Source organism: Rhipicephalus microplus, chromosome 4 (genome assembly GCF_043290135.1).
Source record: "Rhipicephalus microplus isolate Deutch F79 chromosome 4, USDA_Rmic, whole genome shotgun sequence".
Taxonomy (NCBI): Eukaryota; Metazoa; Arthropoda; class Arachnida; order Ixodida; family Ixodidae; genus Rhipicephalus; species Rhipicephalus microplus.
The window spans coordinates 186,497,490-186,514,357 of NC_134703.1; the positions used below are offsets into that span (position 1 = coordinate 186,497,490).

Below are 16,868 nucleotides of genomic sequence, written 5' to 3' on the forward strand. Positions count from 1 at the left end.
CGCACAGCTGAAGTCTTTCTTAAATCATGAACCCTAACATGAAATTGGTCGCAAATGTAGAACGACTGGCCCGTCAAGACAACCATTTAAAAAGAAATTTGTCTGAACTTATGTTTTTCGCTTCAATCAGTGACCAGGATGACGGCTCTCTCTCAGAGCGAAACTCGAGAAGCCGGGCGGCATTTATCAAGTACACATTCATTCTCCGTACATGTTCATCAGTTATTCTTAGTCATTATTCGTGGAAACATGTCCTGACTGTGATCTCCGCTTAGGATGTGGTGACTTCACTGTTGCTCAGGGCCTCTATCTCTTGTTGAGTTCGGTGATTTGAAGGCGAAAAGCGTATCATTGTTTTTTTCTCAGTCAATATAATTATCTCCTTCGAAAGCAAAGGAAGCCTTCTCTACAGATGTAACTTTGCACAAACTACAGAATTAGGGCATCACAGCATCTCAATATTTCTCATCCTTGCAGGGATTACAATGCCTTTCTGGTCCACCCACTTTTAACCAGGCGACATTGTCATGTGATGAATTCATCCTTCAAACTAGTGATATGCTCAAATGTCTTGACGATCTGTAACACCGCGGTTACGTGTTATAGGAGCGTTGTGACGTGAAATAGTTTTTCTGCGTACCTCACGTTCACGCTGCCGACGCCAACGGTCAATTCTTGTGTTTGGTGAAACACCTAACGCTCTCATTTTAGCACAAGTCTCACTTATATAAGCTTCACAATAAAAAGCATGGGAGGGGCGCGGGTATTCGAGTGCAGCCAGAGGAGATACTACCATTGCTTTCCGAGCAACGCATTCTGACTGTTCCCTATTCCGCCGAAGGTGGACGCGCCCAGGATATGTTCTTCTTGTTCTTTCTTTTCCTGGCCGCTGACAGCACCCCCTCAAAATATGCCCCCATATTTACAGAATAGCATAGCCTCAGTGATACTCGCCGAAAGTGTTCAACGAATTGTTCTCGCAGTGGCAAGAATTCCGTTGGATCTACTTTTCATTTCCCATTTATGTTGTGTGTTGTTATAGCCTCTACAAAAGGAAATGTGGCAAGTTGTAAACAAAGGAGAGGGTAGTGACAGACACGGATAAATACTTTTTTTTAAAACATGAGAACGTACAGTCGAACACTATATGATTGTTTGCGGGTACCACACAACTAAGACGTCATATAAACTTTGTTGATTTTTGGAGCAGCTTACAACATTCTTTGACTTTCATGACAACTAAATCCTAAGCTTAGGCCGCTTTATTACAGTTTGAAGAAAACTAAGCAGTTTACAAGGCGTTTATTATAGGCACAGCAAAGTGTCACATAAAATAGGGTCTGTGTAAGAGCGAAATAATGTATTGGGATGTTGAATGGCTACCTAATGCTGCATGACCAAACTTGTGAGAGCGCTTCCTAGATTAGAATGACGATGACCATGGTGCCATAGTATGCGTGGTACCTTAATTTGGTGTGCGGCGTTGGTGTCTTGTGATGTACTGTGCGCCGACAAAGATGACGACGATACAAGAAGAAGACGGAATCGTCTCGTCGGAGCCAAGTCAAGCCGTGGGCAGAAGGCGAATCAGGAAGAAGACAGGAAGCGTTGGAGAACGCAATGTAGAACGCAGCTTACGCAGGCAGAAGTGATCGCTGGGACCAGGTCCAGAAGCCACTGCCTACCGGCTTCGTGGGCTTCACTTCTCGTCGACCGGGTGCTCTGGCTGCTGACGCTGGTCCGTTGTACTCAAACCGAGGCACATTCCAGACCCCGCCTACCAGTGGTTGTCCGCCACGTGCTGTTCTGTCTTCCCACCCGCTTCGCGCCAACCCTTCGCTCTGTGATTCACCTCCGCCATCAACGTGAGGTGTGATGCACCGAGTCATTGACGCATCCGCCTTCGACCGTCACTTGGTGAAGTGGCTGAAATCTTATGTAGCAAAGTGGGGGACTAAGTTGGGTGAGAGACAATAGGATATTGAGTATTCGTATCATCTTTGCTGTGGTAACAACTGTCCGCGTAAATTTCATTGCATATATTTCATCCTCTTTGTAACATAAAAGCATGAACACTCGAGTGGCAAATGTCTTCGTAAGTCTCGGCAGCGATTATTTTTGTTCCCATAATAACACGAACGTATCCCTCTAACATGGGCGTTTTGGCGGCACGTGATTGACGCCTCAGGTCTGATTCATCAAAAACGTGTCTCTAGTCTTGGTCTTTTTTATACAGGTTCTGGGCCAGCCTCTACTCTGACACCCCGCAAATTGCGCCCAACGTCAAGGATTTTAGTAGGCACCAAAAGCGTCAACATGAAGGGGCTCCAGAGCTTACATACTGCATAGAAATAGCAGCATTTACATTTCCTCAAAAAAATTGTCTTCAAGAAACTTTAGATGCTAACCGCTTTAGGATCAAGGCTTCCAGGTCAAGTTCATAACAGTCACGGGGAGATACGTAGAGGTCCCACAGGCAAGAGGTTCAATAAACAAATATCAAAGATACTTGTGACATAAGCATACAAAAAAAACTAGAAGCACAAACTCTTCATACCAGTGGGCAACTTCAACTCATACGTTATGGATCTTAGGGTTTGCTTAGTCGCTGACGTTCACTGTCCGCTGTCATGGTAGTTAGAAAAAACAATAGAAAGATATTTATGTGAAGAAACATTTTCACCAGAGGTATAACAATCCTAATTGTGACAAAACAGTATAAATTATCTACAATCACAAACCCTCTACAATAGTAGGTGACCTCTAAGCAGATATTATAGGCCTTCGGACCAAGTTTTCTTTTCGATACTGTATGTCACATCATGTCAATTAATCTACAATCTACAAAGCAAGACTCGGGTAACATTTGTGAAACACAAAAGCAGGTTTCACAATAGACTTATGTCAATCACAAGTATGACTGGGCAAAACATAACACCTACAAGCACAATTCTTATATACTAGTCGTCGGCTTCAACGTACACCTAATGAACCTTCGGGCCTACTTCACTTAATTTTGTTCTTCACTTCATGTAGATTCGTGGATTTTCCACTCAGAGAACCACTACAGTTCGCTCTCAAGCTCGACGACTAATTAGAAACCCTTTGCATGCATAAATGGATGCAAACTGACAGTCACACATAGGACAATTTTCTTTCACAAATTCCGGCTATTATAAAATACATTGTAGGGGATGCAGAATTGATTTCAATGATTTCCTGAGGTAACTGGCCTTTTGCGATGTTAAGGTACTTACCATTGCTTAACGTTGCTAAATTTTGCGTTTTCTTGCAAATACTGAACGTGCACCAATAAATAATTTCTATGCGGCAGATTTCTGAACCATTTCATTTTTTTACTAGAAGTAGTAACAAGAAGAAATTCAATGACACTAAATTTTCGTTTAGCTGTCTCACGAGTTTTCATGACCACAATAAATATGCTGGATTTTTTTTAACAAAAACTGCGTGATGGGCTTTTTATTTGTAACTTATTGACTCTACTTTACCATTGCTTACAACATTTATTTCTGAGTAGACGCTTCATATCAGCTGCAGCTTTTCATGAAAAGTTGTCGTGGAAAGCGTCAATTTTATGCCTTGCTGTACAGTGCAAAACATTTCCAGTACACAACAAGAGCTTTGCAAAGTGTAGTCTATGAGGGAGGTTTTTGCGCAGCACAGTCAGTGAAAACAGAAATGTAGATAGAGTACTGGAGTTTAAATATATCCAGACATTATTTAGAAACAGCGGGTGGATCGCCAGACAAATCGAAGATTATTGGGCAAGTTTGTATTTTTCCAGTGCACATCAAAATAACTGCGCTGACTAACCTAATTATGGATTTAATCAAAATTCAGAAAAAAAATGCCATTACTTTGAATCACCGGTACTCTCACGGATAATCTGAAAAAAGGCTACGTTTGTTTGGAGCTGCTCTAATTAGCTTCATTTGACTCATTTCCAGATTCTTGATTATCCTCTGACTTATGCATCTATGAAAGCTTCGAGTGTCAAGCATTAGAAAAGGGGGCACCTTAATACGATTTAGAAGTAGTGAAGCAGCATTCTCTTTGAGAAGTTCCTCATTGAGTATCAGCAGCTAAATTTACCGTTTTTTTACACATCAAGTCAAAGCACCTTTTAAAATATTTGTCCAAATTTAATGAAGGCGTTACCGAAACAAAATGCAATCACACAAACGCACACTTTCCTGCTTTGCTAGCGCACTTGACTTCTTTGCTTGTGCTATTTATGCCTGCCTGTTTGCTTTGTGTTGCGTGTAAGAAACACGTTATTTAGACGCAAATAGCAGTAGCACGCATAAATACGCTACTTCTTGTATAGGGCGAAAACATCGAAAGAATGCTTTGTGCTTTTGTTACAACTCGTAAAAAGACCACACAATTCAAGCAACAACTAAGTCGTTCAGTAATGAACTACAGATTCATTCCCATTTTTTTTTCTAAGCTGATCATAGTACACCCCACCTTCACTCAAACTAGCTACTTTGTCGGCGTTTGTCGGTGTGACGTAAGAAAACTGCACTTATTACTGCACTCGCTACAACTCCAATTTCCTTGTTACCTTCATATTTTGTGGCGATTTCCTCGAACAGCATGAATTATTTTATATTCCAGGAAATGAACAAAAGAATAATGACGGTGAACTTCAACTTTTACTTATAAACTGATTTTCAGCTCAGAACAGGCTGCTACTTAAAACTTTTCAGAAATATTGAGCTGAGTACAAGTTTAACAGCAGCCAAAATATTTTTCTTTAGTCGCATCATCTGCAAAGAGAACACATGATGTTCGCAGCGTTCGTGTGGAAATATGTTAAAACTAAAAGCATACATAGCATGTGCACCTCCTGTCACCTCTTTACCACGCACAACAAATTTCTTCGCAGCATGGAAGAATGTGAGGTGGCTTGTGACCGGATATGTATAATGGTTCAAGGTACAATGGTCTGCTTGGGAACGCTACAGCACCTCAAGGACAAGTTTGGCAAAGGCTGCAGTATCAAATTCTTGCTTCGTGACAACGCAAACATCCCATTGCAGGAAATATTGAAGGCTGTGGACAAGGTATTTCCCGGCATGACGGTATTGAATCTCGCCGAAGTAAGTGCTCATATATCTCTGTTAAGCCTTTTGTGGAACTAGAGAGCTCATGTACCGTCCCTCGATTCGAGCATTGTAGACTGCCTTTACGCGTCACAGGTTGAAAAATGACAATAATTACTGTTTTACTTCCCGGAAGCATGACATCATGACGAACGGCTCCATGATTGCGGTCTTTGCAAGCTTTCGCAATATTTACGTTTGCTGCATGTCAAAGTGCAGGACTGTCTAGCATTTCGCCTTCCTTGGAAATGTGACCACCACGGCTCGTATTCGGTCCCGCGACATTTGAGTCGGCAGTCGAGCACTGTAACCACTGAGGCTCATTGCCAAGAATATATCGCGGTGAGGAGGAGCATTTGCTGAAGCTTTCGACTGTTAAATCACAACAGCTTTTTTTCATTATTGTTCAATAAAACACCTCTACCATAAAATGTTTTGAGAGTGAGAGGGTGGAAGGGGGGCTATATTTTTCACGACTGTCTACGGGCGTGCAACGGCTAGTTCACCCCGCCGGGGGAGCCTAAAGTTAGAGGAGCAGATGAGCTCGCACCTGAAATACCTCGTATATTCTGTGGACAAAATCAGTGTTGAAGCGAACACCCATTTTTCGACCCAATGTCAAACGTAGGATGTGGCATTCGCTATTTTCTGCATCTATTATAGCGCCGCAGTGCTGGGCCTAGAATTACTTTACTTGTAAGACCCAACGCTTACTTATCATTCCTCAAGACACTTATTGAACGCAAATTGCCCGTAGCTTCACTGCAGATAGAGCTAAAAAAATGAGGTTTGAAGTGCAGTTTATTTATTTATTTATTTATTTATTTATTTATTTATTTATTTATTTATTTATTTATTTATTCGAATACCCTCAGGGCCCGTAGGGCATTACAGAGGGGGTGGGTACAACATATATAACACACAAGAAAAAAGACAAAATAAAGAAACAAGTATCAGATGCGCAAATCAGGAAGGCAACATAAGTCAACTAAAAATGTATAAGAATTCAAGCACATACAAGACAAAGATAGATAATGGAAACTGCGTATAGTTACAAGCATTGCTGAGAAATTGCAGTCTTGAATAACAAAGGGTCTGTTATTGATACAACGGAAGAGGGAAGGTGGTTCCAATCGGCGGCTGTTTTCAGTAAGAAGGCTGCTGAAAAGAATTTGGTGCGGCAAAACGGAATGGCAACCTTATGCTGATGATCAATGCGCGATGAGTGGTATGACGGTTGTGAAATGAGGTCTTATATGTAAACAAACCCTAGATGTCAGCAATTTATCGTATGCTTGATACAGAAGGGGATCAGAAGAAGTATGACATTTCTTTCTCTGCCCTCGATGAGCGAGTGGCAATTCCACCACTCTCCTAGCGGCTATCGCTTATGCTTGCTGGTCCTGAGCCTGGTTCGCTATGCTTAAGGGGCCCTACGACACAGTTCGAGCATTTTTTTAAGAGCGAAGCTCCTAAAGCCGTGGCTCTGTCCCTCATAGCTCGTCGTAGTTTGTGACCGCCTATAGATCGATGACTCCCTGAGCAGATGCGGACTTACAGACAGACAGACAGACAGACAGACAGACAGACAGACAGACAGACAGACAGACAGACAGACAGACAGACAGACAGACAGATGCATGAACGGACGGATGGACGATTTTTGGTTTACTGATAAAACCCTCCGACCCTTCGCCCCATTCATAATCATTCACTTCGTGGATATGCTGTGATTTTTTTTTCATGGGTTCTTCTTTCAGTGCTCAGTCTCGTTATAGAAGGCAGGTGTACGAAAAACACATATTCTGGCTGAATCGGCATGACGTCTTTCATCTTCTTGCCATGGTTCGACCGCCACTGCACTTCATCTCACAAAGCGGATGGAGAAGAGAGGAAGATACGAGGCGCAAACAATCTACCTGCTAGCACAGGAAACAGCTCTGCTTCTAATTGCGTAATAATTGACTATTACGAGAAAAAGAGTGATAGGTTAACAAGAATAATGTGAAGCTTAGGAAAAAGCGCTGATAGTAGATTGTCTATGCTTAACGTGGTATTCCTCGCGTGTTTCCTTGGCGTAGATAAAGTCACACCACAGCCTGGCAAAGACCTTGCAAGAATGTATAGTCTCCTGCATTACAGCTAACGTATGAAAGCTGGCTGTGTCACGCCCAGCAAAAGCGTGCGCTCACACTCTACTTGCGTGGCGGCAAATCTAGGCGCGGCGGCCGAGCGAACTACGTTGATAGATGCGGCTGATAAGCAATGACACGGATAGCTTCATGCCTGATGCTCCTCAGGGGCTAGCTTTGTCTGGCGTCGTAGAGTCGTCCACAGTAGTATTACAACACTTACTACACAGCTGTCAAAAAACCTCCTGCGCCTCACATGCCACCGTCGCATTGTACTATTTGGCATGGGCCTCATGCCCTTTTTTTCGTGACATTGATCCGCTTTTTCATTGGCCATCTTTCTAAGAGTGTATTTTTCTTTCGCGAAAACCTGCTCGGCTCTTGCTCAGGTTGCAGCCTTCTGGTTTTCTGCTTGTGACACCACTTGTAACCACTAGCGCGCGGGCTTGTGTATAGCTTTAATAATAATTGTTGGGGTTTAACGTACCGAAAACACAATATTGATAATGAGAGATGCCGATGTGGAGGACTCCATAAATGTCGACCACCTGCGGTTCTTTAACATCAGCCTGAATCCAAGCACACGAGCCCAAGGCACTTTTGCCTCTACAGAAAATGCGGCCGCTGCAGCCGGGACACAATATCGTAACCTTCGCGTCAGCAGCCAAGTGGCTTAGCCAGTAGACCACCGTGACGAGTGCGTATCACCTTCCATCACCACACGCTTTTACTAGTCCCACCACAACACCATTACGGAATTCAATTTACTGCACGAACACCTCAAAAGTAAACTCACACTGTTAGCATGATTCATTGTCGAGTATACACTGCCCCATCATCTCTACACTACTTCACAAAATGATGACCCTGCACAAGCATGTTTCTGCGCAATACCATATTAGAAACTGCTTTATCTCTTTTGGTATTCCCGGCAAAAACCCCTCTCATCACTTCTCTGCATATGCACTTAGGATCTATACACCCCTTTCCATAGTGACATTCTAGAATGGTATCACCCGTCTTAACACAGTTCCATTTCCCCAAAACTCGCGGAATATCCAATTCGCGCCCAATTCATAGAATATTCCATCGCCAAACTCTCGTCTTCTTGGTTTACACCTAATCTTGTTTCCTATATATTTCAGTGTTTGATTGTTCCTCTGTTTTTTTTTTTGCGAGCTCCAGCCATGATACCTCTAAACGATGAAGAATTAGCACTCTATTCACAATTCGCCCTTGACTGCTACCACTACTTTGGCTATCTCCTTAATGACCGGACCTTCTTTTTTGCCTAGCCCTTTTTTTGCACTTTTCTACTTGCTTGGCATAGATACCCCTCCACACTGGGACATCAACCCTTCGCACACTCGGCCTATTTCCCAAGATAACGTCCTATAAACGATCTTCCATACACTGGGTCATGATGCCTTTTACAAAATAGGGTGTATCTATCCTTATCTTGGTTTCTGGTTATCACATAATTGAACCATCTGGAAAGATTACTCTCCCTTTTTTTACCTGTATGTTTCTCCCATTCACAAACCCCCCTCACCAAAACCGCATCTGCACCGGAGTCTCTTAACATGACTACTCGTTTGCCTTTACCGTATAGTACTGGCACTTTACCACCTTTCGACATATCTCTCACAGTGGTAACAATGTCAGCCTTTTCTTCGGACTTGACCGCACGTGCTGTGTTATCTAGGAGTGAATTCGTGCATTCGCTAGCTTCGTGCTCCATTTTTTCGGCATAACTGGCAGATTGCTAGGGGTTCCTGTAGCCTACTTTTAGTTCGGCCTTTATGTTTAAATGCCCCAGTCGACTGCATAAAAAGTGTCGCTGTTGTTCCCTACCCTTACTCCTTGAAGTCTCACATGTGCGCTCTCTTTTCTAAAAGAGGTCGCTGCCTCGTTTGTCTTAGTTCTTGAACACTTGAGCTGGCAGGCTTCCATGAACTGGTCAGCCTGCCTTGCCATTTCATCCTGTTCTAAACATAGAACGAGCTTGCTGCTTCAACTATCAAGAAAGAGGTCACCCATTATCTTATCGTGGACACTGTCCCACCTTAACTCTATCTACCTATCAGAGGCACACAAACTGTTTACCAGTACCGGAGTTTTCAGGCTTACCGATTAGAACTTCTCGCTTACCTTTCGGTAGTTAGCCAGAATCACTTGAATTAAAATTTTTTCACAAGGTAGTAATTGAGTGATTTCTTGGCCGGCATGCAGCCGAATACGCTCAATTCCTCTACCACGAGAGAAACAGTGATAACATTGGCCCACTTGCTCCTTTCCCAGCTTTTCCCGGTCACAATATCTTCAAAGCAATGCAGACGAGCATCCAAGTCGAAGGGCTATATGAGGCTTTTTGGGAAGTTATCTGTGGTCTTAGAATAGAGAAGTTTGCCGCCGCCATCGTAGGAGTACTCGTGCTACTACCGTCGTTGCGTGCGGTAGCCTTTACTTCCGCCAATCTCAACATAAGTTCAATTATATCTTTCTCACGTTGATGCTGTTCACGAGCTCTGTCTTGTTTGATTCGTCCTGCATTCTCAAAAAACCTCAAAGTCTCCTGCTAGCTTACGTTGAAGTACCAAGCCATGGCCAGGTACTTCGACTTCGACGACCAGGTACTTTTCACAATCTGCCCTTGCAACTCGTTACACAATTCTGGCAAAGGATTGCCAATTAATGTAACGATTATCGTGGGAGCGCTTGAAAGCATGTAATTGAGCGAGGTGGGAGACCATTGAGCCAAGACAAATAAGCTTTATCACGCAAAACAAAGAGGCGGAAACGCTTAAATAACGCAAACAAACAAGCACACAAACAAACTAGGCTATACCGCGAAACGAAACCGAAACTAATTACAAACTGATTGAGAGCCAACTCTAGACCTAGGCTTTCAACCAATCTGTAGGGCTACTCTCCTATACATCGTGTGCGTAGTGAACGTCTTATTTTTCATGATGACCAAATGCACTTACAAAGAAGTGTCAAGTCATCGTATTCATTGTAGAGGTGATTCGGTTGTAGTTGGCCGTCTTCCATTGTGTAAGCTACTTGTTTCGGTCTGGTCACCCGGTCATCGAGAGCCTTGACAGGTTATGCCTAACCGCGGGCATCCTACTCCAAGGACTATCAAATGGGTGGCAGCCGTTCTTTTAAGAAGGTGAAGAGTGGCAGGTGTCCGGGGTACCGCTTCTGCAAAGTACTGGGGGTCTGGGGAGCGTCTCTTGGTGTCTACCAATATCTATACGGTAGCTTTCCGCAACATTCGCACCGCTACCTTCAGAGCCGTGTTCCAGGCACCTTCGCCGCGAGAGCTACGCTGTTTTCTTCCACCTTCTTCGTGCGGCGCTCCACAGGATAGTGCCACCTCACCCTGTAGGGTTTCCTACCACAGCTCGAGTCACGCACCACGTTTTTTTTTTTTTCTGGCAATCCCGTACATGAATGTGGCACGTCTGCGTACCATCACCTCATTGCATAGTTTGCACGTTCCCCGTGCCGATTTACTGATTACAAGGTGTTGTCCCTGAAGGCGACGTTCTGATATGCTGTGCTGTCTTAATCGAGGCAACAACTGTGGACTGATGCATTGTTTTTAAAGACGATAGTCTTTCTTGGGTACCTTCAACGCGAAAATTATGATCTGTCTGTCTGTCTGTCTGTCTGTCTGTCTGTCTGTCTGTCTGTCTGTCTGTCTGTCTGTCTGTCTGTCTGTCTGTCTGTCTGTCTGTCTGTCTGTCTGTCTGTCTGTCTGTCTGTCCACCCATAATGGTTCTGGGTACTCTGAACAGCACCACCGGAAACCCCAAACGGCCGACCCCATCCGCAGCGCCCACCAAGGTTGCTAAAGATTCAGCTTTCATACTTGTGCAATTTTCAATTAGGAAGCAGTTATTGCGCATATCCGAGGCACTATAACAACCCGTATATATTCTGTATGTGCGTCTTTTACTCGAAGAGGCATGCATAATTAATTCTTAGGACCATAGCGTTTATCACGCTATGATCCTAAGAATCACGCTGCGCTGACCATGCAACGCTTGCACGAAAAGTCGAGTGTTTCCAACGCTTTGCTGAGACGACACGGTGGTGGCACCTACCCGTCGCCTTGCGTTCTACATCTTATCACCTCTGGAACGGGCGCGCACGCCCGTCTCAGAGCCACGCACTTCATTTTCCAAGAAACCTGCCAGACAGCGCTCATCTCTTACGTGTGACGTGACTTGACTTGATGTGCTCGTTCGCCTCCGCTGCCCGCTCGGGGCACTAGAACACAGCGCGTCCCCAATACCATTCACTGATTTTCTTGCGCAGAACATCAAATAAATGTTTTGTTCACTCTCTCCACACGCAAGACAATTGTCTTTCGACGACATTTGCATATTAACATGCAGATACGGGGCCAATTTTTCGATAGCCGCACATGTTCTCGTATTTTCGTGCACTCATAAATAAAATATACATAACAATTATGTCGGTATAACGTTTATTGAATGGATGGTAATCCTCCCAAAAGTTGTTTAACATATACTGGCTTATGAGTACTCCTCGAAATCATCTTGCATTATAGGTGAGCAGACTTTCCAGCACGTTCAAATATGACCTGCCATTTTTTCGTTCCTTGCAAAGCAAGCACAATAGAGTCACTGTCACTGGTGAATGCTTAGAGATGAATGTGTACTGTAGGCGTGGCAACACGAGTACATCTAACAACTCTCCTCCTATTCTTGCCAGGTGGTAGTGAAATTTATGGTGACAATGTTGTATTGCACAGGATTTTTCCTACAGCACTTGACGCATAAAAATATTGGAGCGCGCGTAGTGTCAAAGTGGGCCCAAGGGCGTTCCCTAATGTGCATGGTACAGTTATTACTTTGCGCATGAACATTTATCAACTGTTTCCTCTCTTTGCTTGCATATCATTAGGCTGCATCAAAGTGCTATTCAGTTTCAGTGGTAGTACGCAAAAAGAGCACATTTTTGAACACTGTGTCAGTGTTTAGTCTACAGTCACCATTGTTATTGGGGCGATTATTATCGGATTACATTTAGTATCGGTGAGGATGATTATGACTACTGCTTAGCATTGTTGTTTAAGAACAAGTTCATACATCGACAGAACTTTTCCCTAACTACACTGCATGTTTTTAATGTAAATAATATTTACTATAATTCAGCTTTACTGAGTGCCTTGTTCCCGGTAATCCTTTTCCCTTCGCAGGAAAAAATTGAAATCCGGACTCGTGAGAGGCTTCCTTGGAGTGTTCTATTCAACAACATTGAATCATTGGACAAGGACTTCGCTTTCGAGGGAGTTCTTGCTTCGGATACAACCTTGGAGCAGTTGTTTATTGAATTCGCTGAGAAAGGTCAAAATGAAAAAGAGTTGCAGTCCACTAGATCATCAGCAGCACTTGCGCTATCCGCAACGGCGTCAGTGGCACCAGCATGACCATCAGCACGTCAGCTTCAGTTTTACTATCCGAAAACAGTCATATATCTATAAAAAAGGGAGTTCATATGGGTTTATGCCAATAAATAAGTCTGGAATCACTACCGTTTTGCTGGCACTCGTCGTCTACACTGTTTATTTATCAAAGTGCACTTTTTATTGCCAAACATTGATTTTCTGTTTTCCATGGTTTTACGAAGTCGTATTGATTCTTTAGTTGGCTGTATCCGTTGGCGTACCGCCGACATAATTGTAGATGTATATGTAGCTTTACAAACTCTTGAAGATAAACCTTTTAGAGCATTGCTGTTGCATTAGAAGCAGCTCCTGTAAGTCCTACATAACCAAATAGCGAATGCCTGTGCGTACGTATTCTTGAAGCACACCTAGTAATAAGCGGACAAAAATTAATTTGCAAAGGGAATGTCAGGTAAGCGCCACTTGATCATGAGCTGTAGCGCTGAACTGCAGGATTGTATTATTCGACTATCGGGGGCAGTAAAGTATGGGCACACATTAATTTTATCATTACTTTTCCCACAGTATTCAATCACCCACTTCATCTTCAAAATCGCGGTGAACTGCAATTCATCCTTGTGCATTCATTTAGCTTTGTACTGGCGTTTCAGCTCATAATGTCACAGAATAAATCATTACCACAAATAGAGTGCGCATTAGACACATTTACGAAAATTTTAGCCTACAGTTCATACTGGGTGTTAATTTAGCGTTCTTGACCGTGAGTGTCCATCAAAATATGGATTTCGGATTCGTATGGTGTTCTTAATGGAAAGACCTTACGTGTGGTTCACACCAGGCAGACAAATGAGAGCTTACCTACCATTGTGATCAGCCCTGCAATGTATACCGCGAATGCCTGAACCTCTGCCAAGGACTCTTGTGTTCTACTGTGGACACGTCGAGCAAATGACTTAGTGAAAAACTAAGGGCGATAACGAAACACATGTCCAAGCAGTGCATGAACATCTCTTTCCACGGAAGAGTCACTCGCCGTCATTAGGACAATATTTTTGATGTTTTCGAAGCTGTGCAGTAGCCGCACGATTGCGTTCGCCCAGCGATAGACGATAAGACTAAAGGCAGCGACCTTCATGGGTGAGGTCAATGTTGGTCGATGCAAACAATTGCATCCGTCGATGCGAATACGGAGCAGAAGCCATTCGTGTGCAACAGCATCTGAACTCTCAAGTCGGCTCTCTTGGCTCATCTCCCCGAAGGGGGTGTGTTATGAGTCAATAAAGTCACTAACTATCCCATCGTGATTAGAAAATGAACGATGTACATGAAGACAGGTTTACGGCATGGCACCTTTCCAAAAACGTTCAATTTATTTTAGGTCTGAGAAGATTCATTTACGCTGGACGTCAGGAAAGCTCGACAAACGTTAACCGTGGAGCGTCGAGGAGCAGCGAGCGTCAAGCAGCCAAAATCCGGCCAAGCGCGAACTCGAGTCTGGTGCTGCTACTGACGCTGCGGCTTGCTTGCTTGCTCGTGTCTTTCGTCATCGTCTTTCCTTCACTACATTCACCCCCGGGGAATAGAGAAGCCATCCTGGCGCCTTAAAGCGTTGGTAGTATAGCCGGGTAATACTAGGGCTTGATGCGAGAGACGTGGACGAATTCTGGGCAGCGACGACGCAAGTCGTCAGATGATGTCATGGGCGCAACCTCGTAATTGACGGTAGAAGTCCGACCAAAAACGCAGTAGAGGCTGTGATAGCAGGTCAATATCTTAGAAGGCAGGCCAGGAATATTCGGTGGGTCCCAGTGCCAAACTAGGGCACCCACTCGGAAAGTAGCATGAGGTCGGTCGTCATCACGCTTAACCTTCTGGCGAACTTGGTACTTGCTCGTAAAGGAACGAGCCACCTGTCGACAATCTGCGTACCTGGCAACGTCGGAAATTGGAATGTACTCGCAGGCGTCAGGTGCGTAAGGATGCATGGTGTCAAGCATGCATGATAGTTCGCGTCCGTATAAAAGAAGGAACGGTGAAAATCCCGTAGTCACTTGCGTTGCAGTGTTACGCAAATGTGACGAAAGGAAGGATGGCATCCCAGATTGCTTGGTCGGATGCAGTGTACATCGCCGGCATATCACTGGGAGTGCGGGTAAATAGTTCGGTTGCGCCATTGGTTTGCGGATGATATGCGCTGGTCTTGCGGGGAACGATGTTACACTGAACGAGCAATGCTTCGACGGCTTGAGACAGAAAAACACGTGCTCTGTCGCTTACAAGCTCACGGGGTGCACCATGGCGCAGGACGAAGCTGCATAGGATGAAAAACGCAACCTTTCTGGCTGTTGCTGTGGGCAAAGCTGCCGTTTCTCCATAACGCGTAAGGTTATTTACACCAACGAAGATCCATCTATTCCCAGAAGTGGCTGAGGGAAGCGGGCCGTACAAATCAACGCCGACGCGGTCAAATGGACGCGCCGGACATAGGAGAGGTTGAAGCGTACCGGCGGCTGTTTGAGGAGGAGCCATTTGTCGCTGACAGGCAGTACAAGCGCGGATATACTTGCACACATGCGAATACATTCCACGCCAATTGTACCTCTTACGCAAGCGGGTGTAGGTCATGAGAAAGCCAGCGTGAACGCTTTGTGGATCAGCACGGAAAGCAGCACACATTTGCATGCGTATGTAGCGAGGTATCACAAGCAGCCACCTCCGGCCATCGAATGTGTCATTCCGTCAATAGAGAAGACCATTTATAGTGGCGAAAAGTGGCGCTTGACGACGTTGAGCTTTGGAAGCGGGGTAAAGTGATGAATCTGCCATAGAGTCGAGCAGGTGGGAAACCCAGGTATCCTTCCGTTGCTCCACCGACATGTGACGTCGAATGGCGAGACGGAAACGAACAGTGAAACCGTGGCGGATGCTAGAGGTGAGCGGGAAAGAGCGTACGCTTCAAAGTACTCGTGTCCTGATTGGTACACAACACAAACGTCGTAAACTTGTAGCCTCAGCACCCAGCGACCGAGACGACCCGATGGATCTTTCAGCAACTAGAGCCAACACAACGTGGTGATCCGTGACGACGTCGAAAGGACGGCCATAAAGGTACAGACGGAACTCAGCCAAAGCCCAAATTACGGCGAGGTATTCTTTTTCCGTGACAGAGTAATTGTAGTCGTCTTTCTTCAGAGTCGCGTAAGCGACGCCGTACTCTTTTTATCCCGGCTTTTTTTTAGCCAACAGGGCGTCAGTATGCATATCCGTGGGCACATCTGGGTCAAAGTTTCTGAGTATCGAAGCTGACGTTAGTAAGTGCTCAAGCGTCCCAAAAGATGTTTTGCACTTTCGCGACTAAGCGGACAGGGTGTAGGAGGCTGTTAGAAGGTTGGTGAGACGGGTGGTGATGGAAGTGAAGTCGCGCACGAATCGTTCAAAATAAAAACACAGCCCAATGAAACTTGGTCGTACTTCATGCAAGTGGGCTTTAGGAATTCGGCCACGGCACGGAGTTTCGCTGGGTCTGGCAGAACGCCTTCTTTACAAACGACGTGACCCAGTATTGGCAACTGGCGTGCCACAAAACTGACACTTTTTTATGTTGAGTTGCAGACCAGCTGAGCTGAGGCACGTCAGAGTCTCCCGAAGGCAGACAAGGTGAGTTTAAAAATCCGTAGAAAAGACTACAATGTTGTCCAGGTAGCAAAAGGAAGTGCTCCACTCGTAGACGCGAAGGACGTTGTCCATCATCCGTTCGAATGTAGCTGGGGCGTTGCACAATCTGAATGGTATGACGTTAATCTTGTAGAGTTCATCAGGCGAAACGAAAGCGGTCTTCGAACAATGAGTGCCAGCCATCGTTACTTGCCAGTACCCCGAGCGTAAATCTAGGGATGATAAATATTCTGCGCCTTGTAAGCAGTCGAGAGCATCATCGCGCACTTGAGCAGGTACACATCTTTCCAGGTTATCTCATTAAGGTGGTAACAGTGGACACAGAGTTTTATGGTTCCATTCTTCTTGCGCACAAGGACCACATGAGAGGACCAGGGGCTTTGGGACAGCTGAATCACTTCGCGCTGAAGCATGTCGGCTACTTTTCATTAATAATCTTGCACTACGCCGCGGAAACGTGATAGGGTCATTGGCGTAATGGAGCAT

The 16,868-nt window shown here is 44.7% G+C and overlaps 1 protein-coding gene across 1 annotated transcript in view; it reads left to right on the forward strand.

Annotated features, from left to right (window-relative positions):
* Positions 1–12,829, forward strand: part of LOC119173009 (phospholipid-transporting ATPase ABCA3) — a 94,394-nt gene extending 81,565 nt beyond the window's left edge. The window contains exons 4-5 of the mRNA XM_075893877.1: positions 4,913–5,126; positions 12,498–12,829. Coding sequence (XP_075749992.1) covers positions 4,913–5,126; positions 12,498–12,728 — 445 coding nt within the window. The 3' untranslated portion in view covers positions 12,729–12,829. The remainder of the gene's footprint in view (positions 1–4,912; positions 5,127–12,497) is intronic.
* Positions 12,830–16,868: the final 4,039 nt, after the last annotated feature.